Here is a 16748-nt window from a genome sequence, read left to right as displayed (position 1 = left end):
CCAATTTGACAACTATTTATATGATTTTATGGAATTTCTTTTCAAAAGAGACAGAGAGAAAGAAAAGAGATTAATATTCACCGACATAGATAAGAGGAGAAGAGAAAAGAGATCAAAGGATAAGTTGGGTCTTGAATGACGACTTTTTTTGTCTCCAAAGAGCTAATTTCGTCACTATAGATATTAGTGATGAAATATTTTCCACACCAGTTTCGTCATTGAATGTTTGTCACTAAAAATCGTCGTGAGGAAAAATAATTTCGTTACCAATAAAATAACTTTGGTGACGAAAATTTTTGTCACCAATAAAACAGTATTTTATCACCAAAAATCGCCATTTTCGTCACCAAATAGTTATTTAGTACTGTATATATAACTTTTGTTGACGAATAAATTTGTCACACACGTTGATCATTGATGAGGAAATAATTTCGTCACAGTAAGATGTAAAGTTAACAAAATTTTTCATTTCCAAAAGTCAGACATAGGTGACAAAATATATTTCGTGACAAAAATATATATACTTGTCGAAGTTTTTAATCACCAAACAACAAAATCAATGAAAACTTTCATATATAAGCTGAGATAAATTGTCACAAAAAAGATTTATTAGCGACAAATAATCACTTTGTCATACTAACAAGTATAGATGACGAAAAAATTCGTCACTACACTTGTTCCATATTTTATATTTCAATTTAAATTATTATTTCATAAATACCCCTGCTCATATCACAATAGCCTTTTAAATGTACTTAAGAAATACACTAGCTATTATACACCATTCCACAAAAAATTCACTAAACAATTTATATTATAAATCAAAATATATCCATCAAACAAATTTAATAATAATCCATTATTTATAACAAAAGAAGAAAAAAACATCATAGCAAATCCCAAAATAAACTAATGTGGAATCTACAAACAAACAAATAAATAAATAAATAAAATAAAATAAAAAACTCGATCTTGATTTGCAACTAGAACTAAGTATCAATTCAGAAGAAAAAAAATTCAAACTTAATCTTGATTTGCAAGTATGCTTCCAAACGTCATCAAAAACCAATCTGCAAAGAAAAAAAAGAAAAGAAAAACATTAATATATTATTAATTACATCTAAATTCATATATATATATATATAATTTTATTTTATAAACGAATTTAGTAAAAATGCATATAACAATTCAAAACTTTAAAGAGTTAAGGTGATCCTTGATAAGCAACACAGATAAGAGAAGATGCCAAAAGATTGCAGCAATACCATGTATCACTAGCACTAATGCCAACAAGAACCAGAGAGAATCACAAGACATGTTTAACACAAACTAATCAGCCCATGATTTTTATCGGAGTTACCATTTTCATTTAAATCTAAATATTTTCCTGTTTTATTTTTATCCTCAAAGAGGTAAAAAAGTCAAAACACACCCATGCAAGCAAACAAAACAAAAACAAACACGCATGAATAGATATTGAAACAAAACACAATTAGACCTCCAAACAGTTTGGGTTAATTATATCTCACCGCAGTTTGTGCATTGCAGATGCACCAGTGGCAAGAGATATGCAAGGAAGGTCCTCTCCCCAGATTTCATTTGCTCGATCCTAGTAATAAAACAATTCACATCAGAATATTTTTCACATACCACCTCGAAATTCCAAAAATAATAAATAAATAAATAAATAAAAAGAGCGAAACGGGGCCTTGTCAAAATTAGTAAAAGCAACTGTATCAGTGCTTGGAAAAACCTCAAAAACCAACAATCCTTTCAATGATCACTAAACAATTTTAGAGATTAGAATGAATGTCTTAATCAGCTAGAATTCCACAAATCCTGCAGCGCCAATTAGCTGTCATGTTTTCCCTTATTTTCATTCATATGTTGATCAAAGGAATTTATCATGAAGAAAAAATATCATAACATAATTTATTATAAAATGAAGCAATAATTAAACCACTGTAGCTAAATCACTTGTTACGGTAAGGATATGGCTTCGCAAAAGGGGTTATTTACCGAAAGCCACCTTTCTGTCTGATTATTAAACTCAACCCTGAGTTGTCATTATTATGTCGATCAAATGAATTTATTCATGATTTTGAGTTGTGAATTATGAGGAACACTTCACCCTATAATTTATTTCTCTTTTTTATTCATAATAATAAATCTGGGTCTGCAGTGGGAAACAGAAGGATGCCTTAGGCCAGAAGAGACTAAAAAATCAATTAGAAAAAAAAAAAAAAAAAAAAAAAATTCCTTCCTGGACCTATCTCTGTGACAGGCCCAGTGCTATATGTCAGGTTGCCTCCAAACAACATAACTCCTCAAAATATGTGCAAAGTAAATTGCAAGGCTATACCAGTAAGATGTGAACCAAACTTCAAGTTAAAATGATGTTAAATGTATGTTGAAAAAACAAAGCAAAAAAGATAAGAAAATGAAGGAAAAGAAAAAAAAAATTAAGATTTGTAAAAAATCACGAGAGATATAGTTCCTGAACTCAAGGTTTTGTGTGTTTAATGACTTGATTGAGTTTAATATATTATTAAAACCATAATATTCACAAATTTCAGGAAAGGGTATACTATCACAGTTATGCATTAGAGGTTCAAGGGAATGTCTAAGGAAGAGAGATCACTAGTCCAGGAATATATGGCATGACAAATGTCAACATCACAGAGAAAACAGAAGCATATAGTTTTGCCAAACACATAAATACACCATTATTCAGTATGACCTTCAAACGTCTGAACATGGCAGCAGAGTTGTTCCATGTACCATCAAGCAAAACAAAGTGCAAAGTTCTATCTCCATTTGTCTGTGCAGAATCAACATGAAAATTACCACCTTGTTGAACTGAAATAAGAAGTAAGAAATTGCACATTAAGTAGAGCAAAGCTACATTAATGACACACAACAAAAACAAAGGAAAAAAAAAAAAGAAAGGAAAGGAAAGATCCTACAAAATGAATTGAAATGTTCTGTCAATTATCTTTTCAGTTCTCACAATGGACCAAGGATAAAGTCTGGCATGATGGCCAAGGCTTGATTCAAAAAATGGTCAGAGATAGAGCGAACTGCAAAGTAGAATTCACATAGGCAACTCCCAATGGTCATAATAGGGCTTTCTTGGAATTAAAATGAAAATCAAAGACCTTCATTTTCACATAATCTATTTGACAAGCCAAGATTAACAGAATTTTTTTGGGCCTATTTTTCTTTAATAAAGCTACAACCCAGCAACATTTTCAAAAAATGTTCGCAAAAGGTCACAAGAGATAAGGTGCTCATGTACATAGTATATGATGAACTTTTTCCCATAAAAATATATTTGCAAATGTATGAAAAGACAATCAGCATGATTCATGATTTTTTAAATTAAAAAAAGAAAAAGAAAATAATACCATGTTCAGTTTGCATTCTTGACCTGGTGAAGAATCTTGACTAAAGGTATCATGAACCGACTTTGTTGGTGCATTCTTGTTGGGATAAAGGCCCCAAAAATCAATGTAGAATGCAATCAGAATTCTGTCATTTTGAAGGAACGGATACTAAGAAAACATCAACTTAGTCCAAGAATCATGGCCAACAAATATATTTGACACACATTCATGTAATAAATGACACCTGATGATTGCAGTTAAATTAGCAAAAGTGAATTCCGCAATACTACAACTGTAAATGCATTACTGATGCAAATATTAAGCAAGGTAAGTATAGAAAGTATTATAAATGACCAGGAAGCCAGACTCAAGATCTAATATAGTTATTTGGTAGGATTCTAACTCAGAAATTGCCGGCGAAAATAATTGTTAATTTTTTAATACTGTTTTATGTTTTTCTTAAATTTTTAAGTCGGGCAGTTCTATAATTTTGCATTTGGGCCATAAAGTGGGCTATCAAAATGGACTTCTTTTTGTGGGTTGATTTATGTAGTTTAAGTCATGTTTAATAGATCAGTCAAAACCTGCAAGCTTAAATGCATTCCACATTATTTGCTCAAGCTCAAGAATGCCATAGAGGCACAAAGTTGCAGCTTGAACACCAAATACTTGCCATAACAACTTCCATGTGTTATTTTGTCATGAAAAATCCTGCCAAAAGAGACTGTTGTCCGTGACCCTTGAAAAAAACTAAAACTAAATGTACATGAAATGATTATATAATTCAAACCTTTGGGTGCATATACAACCAGAACCGAATGCCATGCCAGAGAGAGCAGGGTATGAGTTTAAAGCACATGCAATCTTCTAGAGGAAGCCAACACTAGAAATTTGTAAACATTTAAAAGTAAATAACTCTTCTGTGATACATAAAGTTTACTTTGATTTCATGTAAAGTTTTAGGAGCACTGAAGAAGACATCATATTACCCAATGAAACATTTTTGTTTGATAAGGAAACCACATACCTTCTCCCTACTACCTAGCAAGCGACATGCTATTTTCACAGTTTGATTTGAATAGGTCATTGCGAAGTCACATACCAGTGGAACTTACAATTGGTGAACATACCACAAGTGGTGATACCCTAATTCTACGTAGATGTGGTGATAAATGCATATGTCTGAATCGGCATAACTAAAAGGTGTAGCAATTGTGTTTGCATGGAGATGAGCCCCATACATACTATTACTAGTAAATCTGAAAATAATATTTGTTGTATAAATTTAGAAGCTGCTTTAAACAGCCTTTTTGAACGGCACATGTAAGTGAGGGATGTGGGATTAGCACCTTCATACAGTTGTTAAATGAGGATGTAATCATCATTGTATTTATAGACATTTCCTTTTCGGTAGATAAAGTATCCATGTGTCAGACACAGGGGGACATTCTGTTATTGTGTCTGCCACACCAAGTTTTAGAGTCTTCTAATGTATCATAAGATAGAACCATAAGAAATCCCTTATCAAGACCTTATTTATTCAATTCCTTAATAGAGAACACGGCTATAGATTCCAACCACATAGCCAACTGTATAAGAATTTGTCTTAAATGTGACTAGTTGCTTTAGGTCAATATCATTAGCTGGTTATATAGCTGTCTTCGTGGTATATACCGGAATCAAGTATTTTTTACTACTATGTAGTAGTAGCACTATCATATTGGTAAGCTGATGTTTGTGGTTGATCTTAAGAGGAGCTAAGTTTCTTAATATCCCGACTATTAAAACAATGTTTCTGTTTACATCTTTGCACTTCCCTCTCTTTTATTGCCACTGCTGCTGGTATGCTAGTGCAGCATTTAAGAAGGGGATGATCTAGTGGTATGATGTGATTATGCGATTCACTAGAAACATGTGAATTGTATTATATTTTGTTAAATTGGGATTAGAATGGGCTATCAAAAGAAAAATAAACAAACAAACAAATTAGACTCTGCTATTGAGTGATAAACTTTATTATTTGACACGAGTGGGCCTCACCCATCATGGGAGTAATAGCTATAAATTCATCAAAAAATAATGCGGATTTACCAATTTCCTTTGTTGTTGTTTTTATTAAGGAAAATATATGAATCAAAACTATTAAATATTCCAGGATCAAGTTGATAGCTGTAGTTTTGTAGTGGAAAGAAGGCTTTATTGACAGCTAATTTTGACTTATCTTTTCTCTTTTCTTGGAATATCATTTGGCGGAATGTCTTTTTGAACCTCTATCGTTTGGGCATGTAGTTTTATACTATGGTATTCATTGCAAGTTCAAGTTCTGATGTATGGAATACTCAACTCAACTCAACTCAGCAATCTTTAGTTCTAAATTATGTAGGAACTATTTTTCAAAACTATGCTTTTTTTTTTGAATGTTTCTATAAATGATGTGTTGCTTGATTGAGTGGTGTTTGAACTAATAATGACCAACCTGAAAATTTAATCACGAGAGTTTTGCTATTTCATCCCCAAGTCTTGTTTTTGATTATTTGAATCTTCAAAATTCATAAATTTAGTTAGTGTACATTTCATTGTCAAAAAAACAAAGGAACTGGCCTCTTTTTGGTAGATTTGGTGGTTTTCAATTCTGCAAATTCGATTCTCTGAAGAAAAGCTTGTTAGATTGTTTCCTAACTTCTATAGATATTTCAAGGGCAGTAAAAAATTTACTTTTAATCTCAACATTTAGTATCTCAGTCTTGAATATTCGTCTAGGGATATATGATGGAATAGGGACAAATTCATATTAACCATAGATTGAGTGATTGTACACATGGAACAACTTTTTTTTTTTTTTCCCCTTCTAGATACGTAAATATATATACACACACACATTCAATACTTAAGTTACCCAATGCCAATATTATAGAACTATAGAAAACCAAATCCCAGAAAGGAAATAATTAAGTTACCCAACTATCATTTTAGCAAACAACTTCTAGCTAATCCAAATGAAAGAGCATCTCAAATCACATTGAAATCTTTTCAGCATTATTGCACCAAAAACTCTCTAGGAAGAAATACATTTTAGATATAATGTATTTTATAGGGTACATTGTGGTTGAGATGTAAAATTTGCCAACAACCCCATAGTTTATCAATAAAAACAAATGAATAGAGATGTTTAATTTGATATACAACCAGAAAGAATGATAGGGAAGGAGGGAAACAGAACGAACAGGAGAAGAAGGAGAAGAGAGGGAGAAACCTATTTCGATCGTTGGTAATGAAATTTCAGGCTTTCACAATCCAAAAAAGAAAAACAAGAAATTACATGTTCCTTCAATCGTTCTATAGAAACCCATTTCAATCATTGATTCATTGATTTCACATAAATGAAAACCCTACAACATAACAAAATAAACCCTAGAGCTAGAGGGAAATGGGGAAACAGAGAAACATAGAGAGAGAGAGAGAGAGAGAGAGAGAGAGAGGGACAAAGATAAAGAGAAGAAGAGAAATAGAGAGAGGAAGAGAAAAACCTCAATGTTGAAACGATGCGCTGCGAGCGGCGGTGGCAATGTAATGATGTTGACGGTGGAAGATTGACGGTAGAAGATCGACGGTGAGCGACAGTGGAAGATGGACAGTGAGCGACGGTGGAAGATTGACAATAGAAGACCGACGGTGACTATGAACGGCGAATCAGTGACGGTGAGTCTGTGTGAGAGAGAGAGACAGACAGACAGAGAGAGCAAGAGACTGAACTTGTCTGGGTGTAAAGACAAAAAAATATGAAAATAAATAAATAAATCAATCAATCATAATTAATAAATGAGACGGTAATGTAAAATTATTCCCATCAAAAATGAAAAATGCTTAGGAAATGAGCTCTAAACCAAACACTAGTGACATGGAATTGTGTGGGGTCCAATTTTGATGTGATGTTTTAGTTTGAAATTTTTTTTTTTTTTTTTTTTTTTTTGAGACATGCCAGCTCAGTAGAGCTCTTTTTAGAGCTCTACTTTTAGAGCTCTATAGCATTGTTGCATCAAAAATAGATGCCTGGTTTATGAAATTTTTTAGTCGCCAAATTCCATCGCTAAAAATGTAATTTGTGTACTTAGAGAGAGATATGAGAGGAAAATTGATGAAAAAAAAAAATTAGTAGTCTATTTTTTTTTTATTACCACCTAATTTGTCAAAATTTTCCCTCCAAACTTAGTGACAAAATAATTTTCTTACTAAAAGGTTTCAAAATATTAAAAATTATTAGTAACGAAAATATATTTCTCATCAAATAATCTTAAAATATTTAAAGTTTTTTGAAAAAAAAATAATATTATTGGTGACAAAAATATATTCCTCACTAATAATTTTATAATTTGTGACAAATTTTTTTCTCACCAAAAGTCTCAAAATTTTGGCGCCACCAAAAAAAATTAGTGGGAAAACCTTCGATGATGAAACTTAATTTTTCTTTATCTAAAAAGAAGTATTTATTGACGAAAATAAATTTTGTCACCTATTATTTTATTATTATTATTACTCATTATTATATGTGACAAAATTTTATAATTCGTCACGAATTATTCTTATTTAGTGACAAAATTTATTTTCTTCACTACTTTTCATTACCATAAGTTACTTTTGTTGTAGAAGAGAGAGAAAACAGAGATCCAGAGAGAGAGAGAGAGAGACGAAGTTGAAGCCGAAGTCATAGGGCCACGCTTGTCGAAGTCAAAAGGGAAAGTCAAAGCCAGCGACAGAGGATCGAAGGGGCCACACTTGTCGAAGTAGTCAAACAGAGGATCGAAGCCAGCGAGAGGTTCTCTCATTGCTCTCCCTTTCGTTTTTTCTGCATATAGGACAAAATAGAGCTGTATCCATATGTAATGAACCATATCTCGGTCGTATCCCACACTCGTACCCATGTTGTGTTGTTTCGACATAGGTACCTCCAAAATTTCATAGAGTCCGTGTACACATAGAGTACACCCTTTTGAAGGATGTGCATATTCGAATTTCCCATGATTTAATGACATTAACAAAATAGATATCAGGATGAACTCAAAAAATGGATTCTTGTCACAAAGTTTAGTTCTAAAAGAATGTTTCACCTAATTAAATAGTCTCTTCTATTTTTTTTAATTGATATTTAAAATTTTTACTTTTGTGATTGCATGTCCCTTAGGGTATACAATTTAAATTAAATAAGTGCCATGATATTGGCTCCTATGGTATATGGATTTAGGTATGAGTGTTGAGTTTGAATGTGTATTTAAGGTTGGATTCATCAAATTTCAAAGGATAAATTACACTAGCACCTCTTGAAGCATTTGTTTAATATGAATTCCCTCCTCATATTTGAAAAATTACACTGACTCTCCTATTAGATTAAAATAACATATTTATTCCTTAGTCTTTATACATATAAAATAATAAAATAATACAGATATTTTATTCATGTCACTTCAAGGGAAATAACAATCATATTCTTTTGTTTAACTCATACAAAAAATTTAGTTTTTTTTTAAAAATTTTTTTTTTAAATTTTTACTCAATTTTTTAATATTTAAGCAATAATTTTTTTTTAAATGCACCTAATCTAAATATACTTAAGAAATATAATATTTTTTGATTTTTTTTAAATTCACCAAATACAAAAAACTATAAAAATATAAAAATTCAATACATTATCTTATTTTGTTATATTCAATGAATTTTTTTAATTTTTTTTTTTGTACATATCTTATACTTATTAAATATTAGATTAAATTAATCTAATCTAGATATAAAAATTATATTCATATATAAAAATTCACACAAAAAAAATATCATAAAAATGTTATGATAGTGATATTGTTGCAAATATAAATCATATTTATGGGTGTTTTGTTTTAAAATGAAAGGTCACCATTATGTATTTGAAAATTCTATATAAAATTTATGTTTGTGTATCATCACTCAATAAGAACATATTCAGGTAGAATTTAATGATGGAAAATTGTAGAATGTAATCCTGATGATAAGAAAAATAAATGGTAGGAAAAAGGACAAGACAGTCATTTAGAAACTTTTAGGATAAATTACACTGACACCTCCTTCAGGTTTCTATTTAATACAAATTTTTCCTCACGTTTGAAAAATTACATTCCCCTCCTTAATGTTTGTAATCTCATTAAAAATGGTCCCCTGGATAGCTAATGTCATGCTCTAAAATTTTTTAAATGACCATTTTCCTTTTCTTTTTTTTTCTACCATTTCTTCTCCCTATTATCTGGATTGCATTCTACAACTTTCCACCATTAAATTCTACCTGAACATATTCTTATTGAGTGATGACATACAAAAATTAATTTTATATAAAATTTTCAAACACAATGATATAGCTTAATAGTGACTTTTCACTTTAAAACAGAACACACCCATAAATATGATTTATATTTATAACATCACTATCATAATATTTTATGATATTTTTTGTATAAATTTTTATATATAAATATAATTTTTCATTTTTATTTCTACTATCATTTTCCTTTCTTGTCTATTCATCTACATTTATAACAGTATTACCAAATACCATCATTCACATTTATTACAGTATTATTGAATTTTTGTATTTTTATATTTTTTTTTTTTGTATTTGGTAAATTTAAAAAAATCACAAAATATTATACTTCTTAAGTATATCTAGATTAGGTGTATCTACAAAAATAAAAAAATTGCTTAAAATATTTTTTTCAAAAAATTCAGTAAAAATAAAAACACAAAAAAAATAAAGAAATTCAATTTTTTGTGTGAGTTAAACCAAAGAAGATAACTGTTATTTCTTTTGAAATGACACGAATAAAATATCAGTATTATTTTATTATTTTATATATAGAAAGGCTACGGGATAAATATGACATTTTAATTTGACAAGGGGGTAAGTGTAATTTTTCAAACATGAAGAAGAAATCTGTATTAAACAAAAACCTCAGGGGGAGTCGTGTAATTTATTCAAAATTTTAAGGCATGACATCAGCAATCCAAGAGGCAATTTGGAGATTACAAATCTCAGGGAGGAGAAAATAATTTTCTAAATATGAGGGGGAATCTGTATCAAACAGAAACCTCAGGGAATGTTAATGTAATTTACCCAATCTGAAAATTAAATATATGAAACTCTGCGCGCGTGCACACAAAAAAATCATATTTTTATATTTTTTATTTGAGTATTATGTGTAATGGACCGTATCAAAAAAAAAAAAAAAAAAAAAAAAAAAAAAAAAAAAAAAAAACTTATTGTAAAGCATTTATACAACAATTTCACTCATTTTACCAATGTTCAATGTTGAGTATCCGATAATTTAAATAGTCCGGGCAGTACATTGTTTTTTTTATTTATTTTTTTGGGATCTATATTGGATCTAATATTGAAATCTTGGATTTTTTTATTACTATTATTTTTTTATTTTTTTATTTTTATGACAAAAGTTGAGTCCCTTGAAAAGGCCGTTTATTCATAAATCCCTCTTCAGCTCGTTATGTGTCACTTAATTCAAATTATTTTCTTATATTCCAATAAGTCCTATGGGTGACATAATTACCAAAATACTCGTAATAACAATATTCACATTGACATGAATGTTTAAGTTATTAAGAGTTCAAAAAATATTTATAAACGTAAAATTATCTATAAAATTCCTTAAACATGAGAATTGTGATTTGGTGGATCAAATATCCAAATAAGAGGACATGTTTAAATGCAAAAATATATTATGGATTAATTGACATATAAATACTTAAAAAAGAATTTCCTAATAAATCTCTCATTTTGAAAACATATTACCGAAATCTAGGTCTTTGCACATATTCTCAAACCCATGTTCCTTTTGGAAGTTGAGTATTGAAAATATGATTTCAAAGTAAAAGTTATGCTTTCAAAGTAAAAGTAAAATTGTGCTTTAAATACATAATTTTAATTAATGTATTGTTAAATTTTTTACATTTGCCCGTTTGAAACACAATTTTAAATCTAAAGTTGTATTTTGACAACACGACTTCAGGATTTGAAATATATAAGTTCAAAAGTATTTGCATTTGGTAATTTGTTTTTAATAAAAGTTGCTTTTGATCTTGAAATCTTTTGTATGATTGGACAGTAACAGGACGAGTGACGGTTAAGATTGATGTGTTTAGTTTTGGAGTAATTTTAATGCAATTGATTATTGGAAGAAATGCAGAATTTGAACTTGAGCCCCAGCAGGATGAGTACATTGATCTCGTCGCATGGTTTCGTAAAATACGTATTTACAAAGGCTCATTCCAAAAAGCTATCGACCTAACAATTGATCTTGACGAAGAAATACTTGTGAGCATCAACACTGTTGCTGAGTTGGCTGGTCATTGTTGTGCAAAGAACCCCTCACAGAGGCCCAACATGGCCCATGTAGTCAATGTACTTTTATCACTAGTTGAGCTTTGGAAACCATCAGATGCTCATTGTAAGGAGCGATTTGAATTCTATGGAGAGGTCAAGTCGACACATTATAGCCATACATTCCAAAATGAGTGGCCACAATTTTGTCACGACACTGAAAATTCTAGTCACAATTTTGGGGAACCATTACTGGCTCATGGTCTTAAAATACCACTATCAACGACAATTTAAGTGCTGATCATGGGATCAAACTATCCTAAGAAACATATGTGAAGTGTCTTATACTTTGTTTGTTTTGACAAAAAAAAAACTCGTAAAAAATAATTTTCTATATTTGGTTACAATCTTGAAACTTACATGTTAGCGATTGTATTAATAGTTCTAGTGGTGGGATAATGGTAGTGGTGATGGGAGCGGCAACGGTGGTAGAAGAGGTTGAGGTGGTGGTGGGGTAGTACTGGTAGCGATAGTGATATAGTGGAGGAGGTTGTAGTGGAGTGGTAGCGATAGGGATATAGTGGTAGGTAAGACTATAGTTGGAAAAATATTTTTTTCTTGTTTTTCATCCAAATAAGTTTGCTATTTTGTTGGCTACGAAAAACATTTATCATTGGTTTTTATTTTTTATCTAGTACACATAAAAATAAAAACAAGAGTCCAAAATATACAAAGTGTTAAAAATCTCAAAAAATACTTGAAAGTAAGTCAAAAGTATTAAGAATGTTTGAAAAGTAAGCTCTCCCAAATTTAACATCAACAAGTGTACAATAGAAGAAAGTGTATAATATGTAAAATACAGAAAATTATATTATGACGTTTAGGTAAATATATGTATTTTCTTAACTTGATTTCTATTGATTAAAACAGTAGGTCCTAATATTTTTGTGTTAGTTTGATTTGGTTTTTTAAGTGCACTGGCTTGGTTCTGGGACTTCAAATCATTAAACCGATACGATTGGGTTGGTATTTCGTAAGGCTGTGCAAAATACTTTCCAATCTGCAGCGATTCGCCCGCTAACCGCGGGTTAGTTTGATCTGCGATTTGAAATTTATAATCTACCTCCGAAATCATCCTGCTTTGCTATAGTTGATATATATATATATATATATGTTGGAAATGGTTATAAAATTCTGGATAAAATCAGAATTTTTTCCTAAGTTCGGTCTAATTTTTAGGTGGGCCCCGAGTGTCGATTTACTCGGGTCAAAGTGGTAACGCGTTCTATGCCGCGTTGTGATTCACGTGGTATATTTGGTTGCTCAAAACCATTACCGAGTGAATGGGAAATTGAAGCCAAAGTGTGCTCCATGGAATTGGAGTTTTGGTGGAAATTCCTTAAGGTTGTAAATTGGCTTGTCCCACATTGATTTGATGGGAGGTTTTGAAAAGGTTTATAAGGCTTAGGGTGAGATACTTGGGGTGTGCCCCAAGGGGTACCCAAGTGTTTTAGAGGGAGAGGTTATGGGCAAAATGGGCTAGACCCATTGGACCCAAAAATCACCACACGCGCGCGCCGCCGTCCGGTCGGTCGGGCTGGCCTAGGCTTGGGCGCGGGTGTGTGGTTGGGTTGGGCTTCTAATCTTTTTTGGGCCAAAAACATTTGAATTTAATTTTATTTTTTATTAAAATAAAATCCAGAATTCAAATTAAATTAGTTTGGATTTTTTGTTCATCCAAACAGGGCCCTTCCCGGTTTCAAACAGAAATAAACTGTTTTGGAATTAATGCACACCCAAACAGGGCCCTTCCCGTTTTACTATCTGTTTGAATTAATTCAAATCTGTTTGAATTCAAAACCCAACAGGTATGATACCTGTTCAATTCAAAACCAAGAGTTACATACCTGTTTAATTCAAATCCAAGAGCCACCTTCACATCTATAAATAGGACCACCCTCATTTGATGTTTGCATTCAGAAATTTCGTATTTCACCTCTGTTAATTCTATTCTTCATCTTGCTGCATTTTATTTTCGAAAGAAAGAGTGTAAACACTTAGTGTGTTCGTAAGGCAAACAATTAGTAGTGCTGCTATTGTTTGTGGTAGATCATTTCATCTTGGGAGATAGACGTCCGAATTCTGAAAGCACCGTGGAGAGGACGAATCTGTCTTAAGGACACAGTGTCAAACACTGGACTTGATCAGAAAAATAATTCGAAGAAATTAAATCAAGTAAGTTATTTAATTTACTTTCAGTGTTGTTTTTATTTGTTTATTTATTCAGATTTTAATTTTGTTTTTGTAACAAAATAAAATCTGTTTTTATTTATATATTTTTTATTTCAAGTTTGATTTTTGTAATCAAACATATTCTCTCATTTTCTTTATTTTTTTATATTCTGGTTGTTGTTTAGTACACAACAGAATTTAATTAATTTAAATACAGTGAAGATTGTCCTACAATATATATATTATCTATAATGATGTAACATCTCGGGTCTTAAACCCGACTTGAACCTACATATATAGATGTCCCGATACACATTCGAACCCTTGATTTGATGGATTGTATTTTGTTGAGTTGGTTGAGTTAGCGTTAATTCCTATTTAGCATGCAACTTAGAAGGGATCATCTTTCACCAGGTGCGGCCGCATGCACAAAAAGGGTTTCCCGCACAAGCAGATTGGCATAGGAAGCGTGAGGTTCGCTGAGCAGAATCCCACACGTGCGGTGGTTCTTTCTGCATGTACAGCCACCAGCTCAGCACATGTGGCAAGGGTTGGCAGGGCTAGACTTGGATTGCGTGAAACCACAGGTGCGGCCAATGGGCATGTCACACGTGGCAAGGAGGCTCCGCACATGCGGCGATCAACTTTGCACATGCTGTCGAGGAAACTGCACATGGTAGCCTCTCAGCCAAGAGTTTTACGACCCCCTTTTCTATTTCAGCACATTTCTCCCTTTTTCCTTGTTTACTCTCTTCACTCTCTCTCTCTACATATATATATATATATATATATATATCTTCTCTCTACATTCTCTCTTTCCACTATAACTCTCAACTTCAATCTTCCATTTGGAGCCCTTAGTGTTGGAATCAATCTCCGACCCTAGTATTAACGTTGTAGAGCTCGATAAGGGTTATGTTTTCATCCAAACCCAAATTTGATTAAGGCAATTTCAAAATTTTGTCTCTCCTTCTGTAGGGTTTTCCTTTCATTTGGGGTTTATGGATGTATAGATGGTATTTTGATACACAAATGTTGAGTTATTGATAGAGGTTTGAAAAATTACATGACAGAGGATTATGGTTTGAGAATAATTACGTATTTCTCTAAAATTTTCTTGTAGAGATTGATATATTATTGTAGAGATCGATACATTAGGATGACAAAAACTTATTTTTATGCATTATGAATTGTTGAATTTATGAGATGAAAACTTATTGTTGAACGTAAGTGCGTTGAATACGTTTTATCGAAATTGATTAATGGCATGAGTTGCATTATATCATCTAAATGTTATGGTTTAAATTGAATAGAAATTGTGTATTCGGATCATGTATAGATAAGATTGAGAATGAGATAATTTGGCTCAATAGTCCACAATGAAAGATCGGAAACCCGAGCGGTGTAGGTCCGAAGTTCATTCCAGTTAGAAACCAATAAATTTGGTAGTGTTTAGGTGACGCTTAGTGATGATCACTAGTAGAGTGTTGCTTCTGATAACGCACTAGTTTAGGTAGTGCTTAGTGATGACAACTCACATATACATGTACTTGAGAGGTTTCATCGAGTTAATTATAATGAATGTGAGAAAACGTTGTCTGGATGAAAAATGTTTGGATTTAGTCATTGAATGGATGAAAACCTTTTACGAAATGAGAAACCATTTTGAACATATTACATATGCAGCATCATTATAGCGATCCCGGTTTCCTTTTTCTTTACTTGTTATATCCGGACTTGAGTTCCGTGGGGCTGGTTGTTGAGAGTATGTTGTTTGCACCCTTTAATCCTTATATTGAGTCTTGGGTTGTGTTGGGAAGATTTGGAGCAGGTTGATTGAGCTTAGGAACCAAGTCTAGTTGACCAGATTTTGGCTTGTCCGCTCGAGCGGGGGTTTGAGCGCTCGAGCGGGGAATACACCCATTCAGTATGTCCTGTGATGTTGTAGTGACGCTCGAGCGGGGAGTTGGAAGCTCGAGCGGGGACCTGTCTGCAAAAACTTCGGGGAGTGTACATCCGCCGCTCGAGCGGGAGTTTGGCCGCTCGAGCGGGAGTCTGTGAGTGGCGCTCGAGCGGGGGTTTCCACGCTCGAGCGGGACGACTATTATAAAAAATCCGAAACCCGACTTTCTGGATCATTTTTCATCTCCCTTTTGATTCTAAAACCCTAGAACCGTCTTCTCTCTCTCCCTACACACCTTCTCTCTTAGGTTTGATCTACTTAGAGTGTATTTCTACCCTAAGTCCTTTGTTAAAAAGATAGAGTGGGTTGAGAGCTTCGTTTTAATCTGAGAAACTTGGGATTTGGAGCACGTTGGTCTTTGGTCATCATCTCTGTTTGAGTTCCTCACTTCGAGGTAGGGATTTCCTACTCCATATTATAGGTTTTGTTCTAAGTTTTGGTATTTTGATATGTTGGGGGTTGTTTGGTAATTTTGGGAAAAACCCTAGTTGTTGTAATAAATTAATTTATATAATTAATTTAGGGAAAACTGAGGAATTTAGTTGAATTCATGGAATTAATGAATTTATTGATTAAGTGGTGCAGTTGGTAGTTTAATCACTCACCTATGAGAATGTTGGAATTATGTTAGTTAATACATTTATTTCCTGTTTAGAAATAACTATTTTGGGCTATCGGTGGAGGATAGTCGTGATTGTTGTAAACATTACATATGGATTAGGGAAAACTGAAACTAATCGCATTGGTTAAGTCATTGATTTAGACTGTTGAATTAATACAGAAAATACATGTATTGATTGTGTGTTGTATATGACAA

The 16748-nt window shown here is 32.2% G+C and overlaps 1 protein-coding gene and 1 pseudogene across 1 annotated transcript; one reads left to right on the top strand and one right to left on the bottom strand.

Moving 5' to 3' along the window:
• Positions 1 to 12030, top strand: part of LOC114255832 (uncharacterized) — a 40318-nt pseudogene extending 28288 nt beyond the window's left edge.
• LOC114255804 (uncharacterized) lies at positions 792 to 8403 on the bottom strand. Its single transcript, XM_082896551.1, has 6 exons — positions 8302 to 8403; positions 6914 to 7062; positions 3431 to 3531; positions 2741 to 2859; positions 1530 to 1609; positions 792 to 1070 (listed from the first exon to the last, which is right to left on the bottom strand). Exons 1-6 carry the CDS (start codon positions 8401 to 8403, stop codon positions 860 to 862), a joined length of 762 nt encoding a protein of 253 aa, XP_082752677.1. The 3' UTR covers positions 792 to 859.
• Positions 12031 to 16748: the final 4718 nt, after the last annotated feature.

This window comes from Camellia sinensis, chromosome 11 (genome assembly GCF_055761805.1).
Source record: "Camellia sinensis isolate YWXY chromosome 11, ASM5576180v1, whole genome shotgun sequence".
Lineage (NCBI taxonomy): Eukaryota > Viridiplantae > Streptophyta > Magnoliopsida > Ericales > Theaceae > Camellia > Camellia sinensis.
This window is presented reverse-complemented; position numbering and strand designations above follow the sequence as displayed.

Excerpts from the sequence above, each read along its gene's own strand:
- LOC114255804 (XM_082896551.1), bottom strand. The coding sequence starts at position 8,403 with ATGGGAAATTCGAATATGCACATCCTTCAAAAGGGTGTACTCTATGTG. Across the intron at positions 7,063-8,301 it reads GTCGAAACAACACAACATGG|TCACCGTCGGTCTTCTATTG; the intron begins GTACGAGTGTGG and ends CGCCGTTCATAG. Across the intron at positions 2,860-3,430 it reads TAGTCAAGATTCTTCACCAG|TTCAACAAGGTGGTAATTTT; the intron begins GTCAAGAATGCA and ends TTCTTATTTCAG.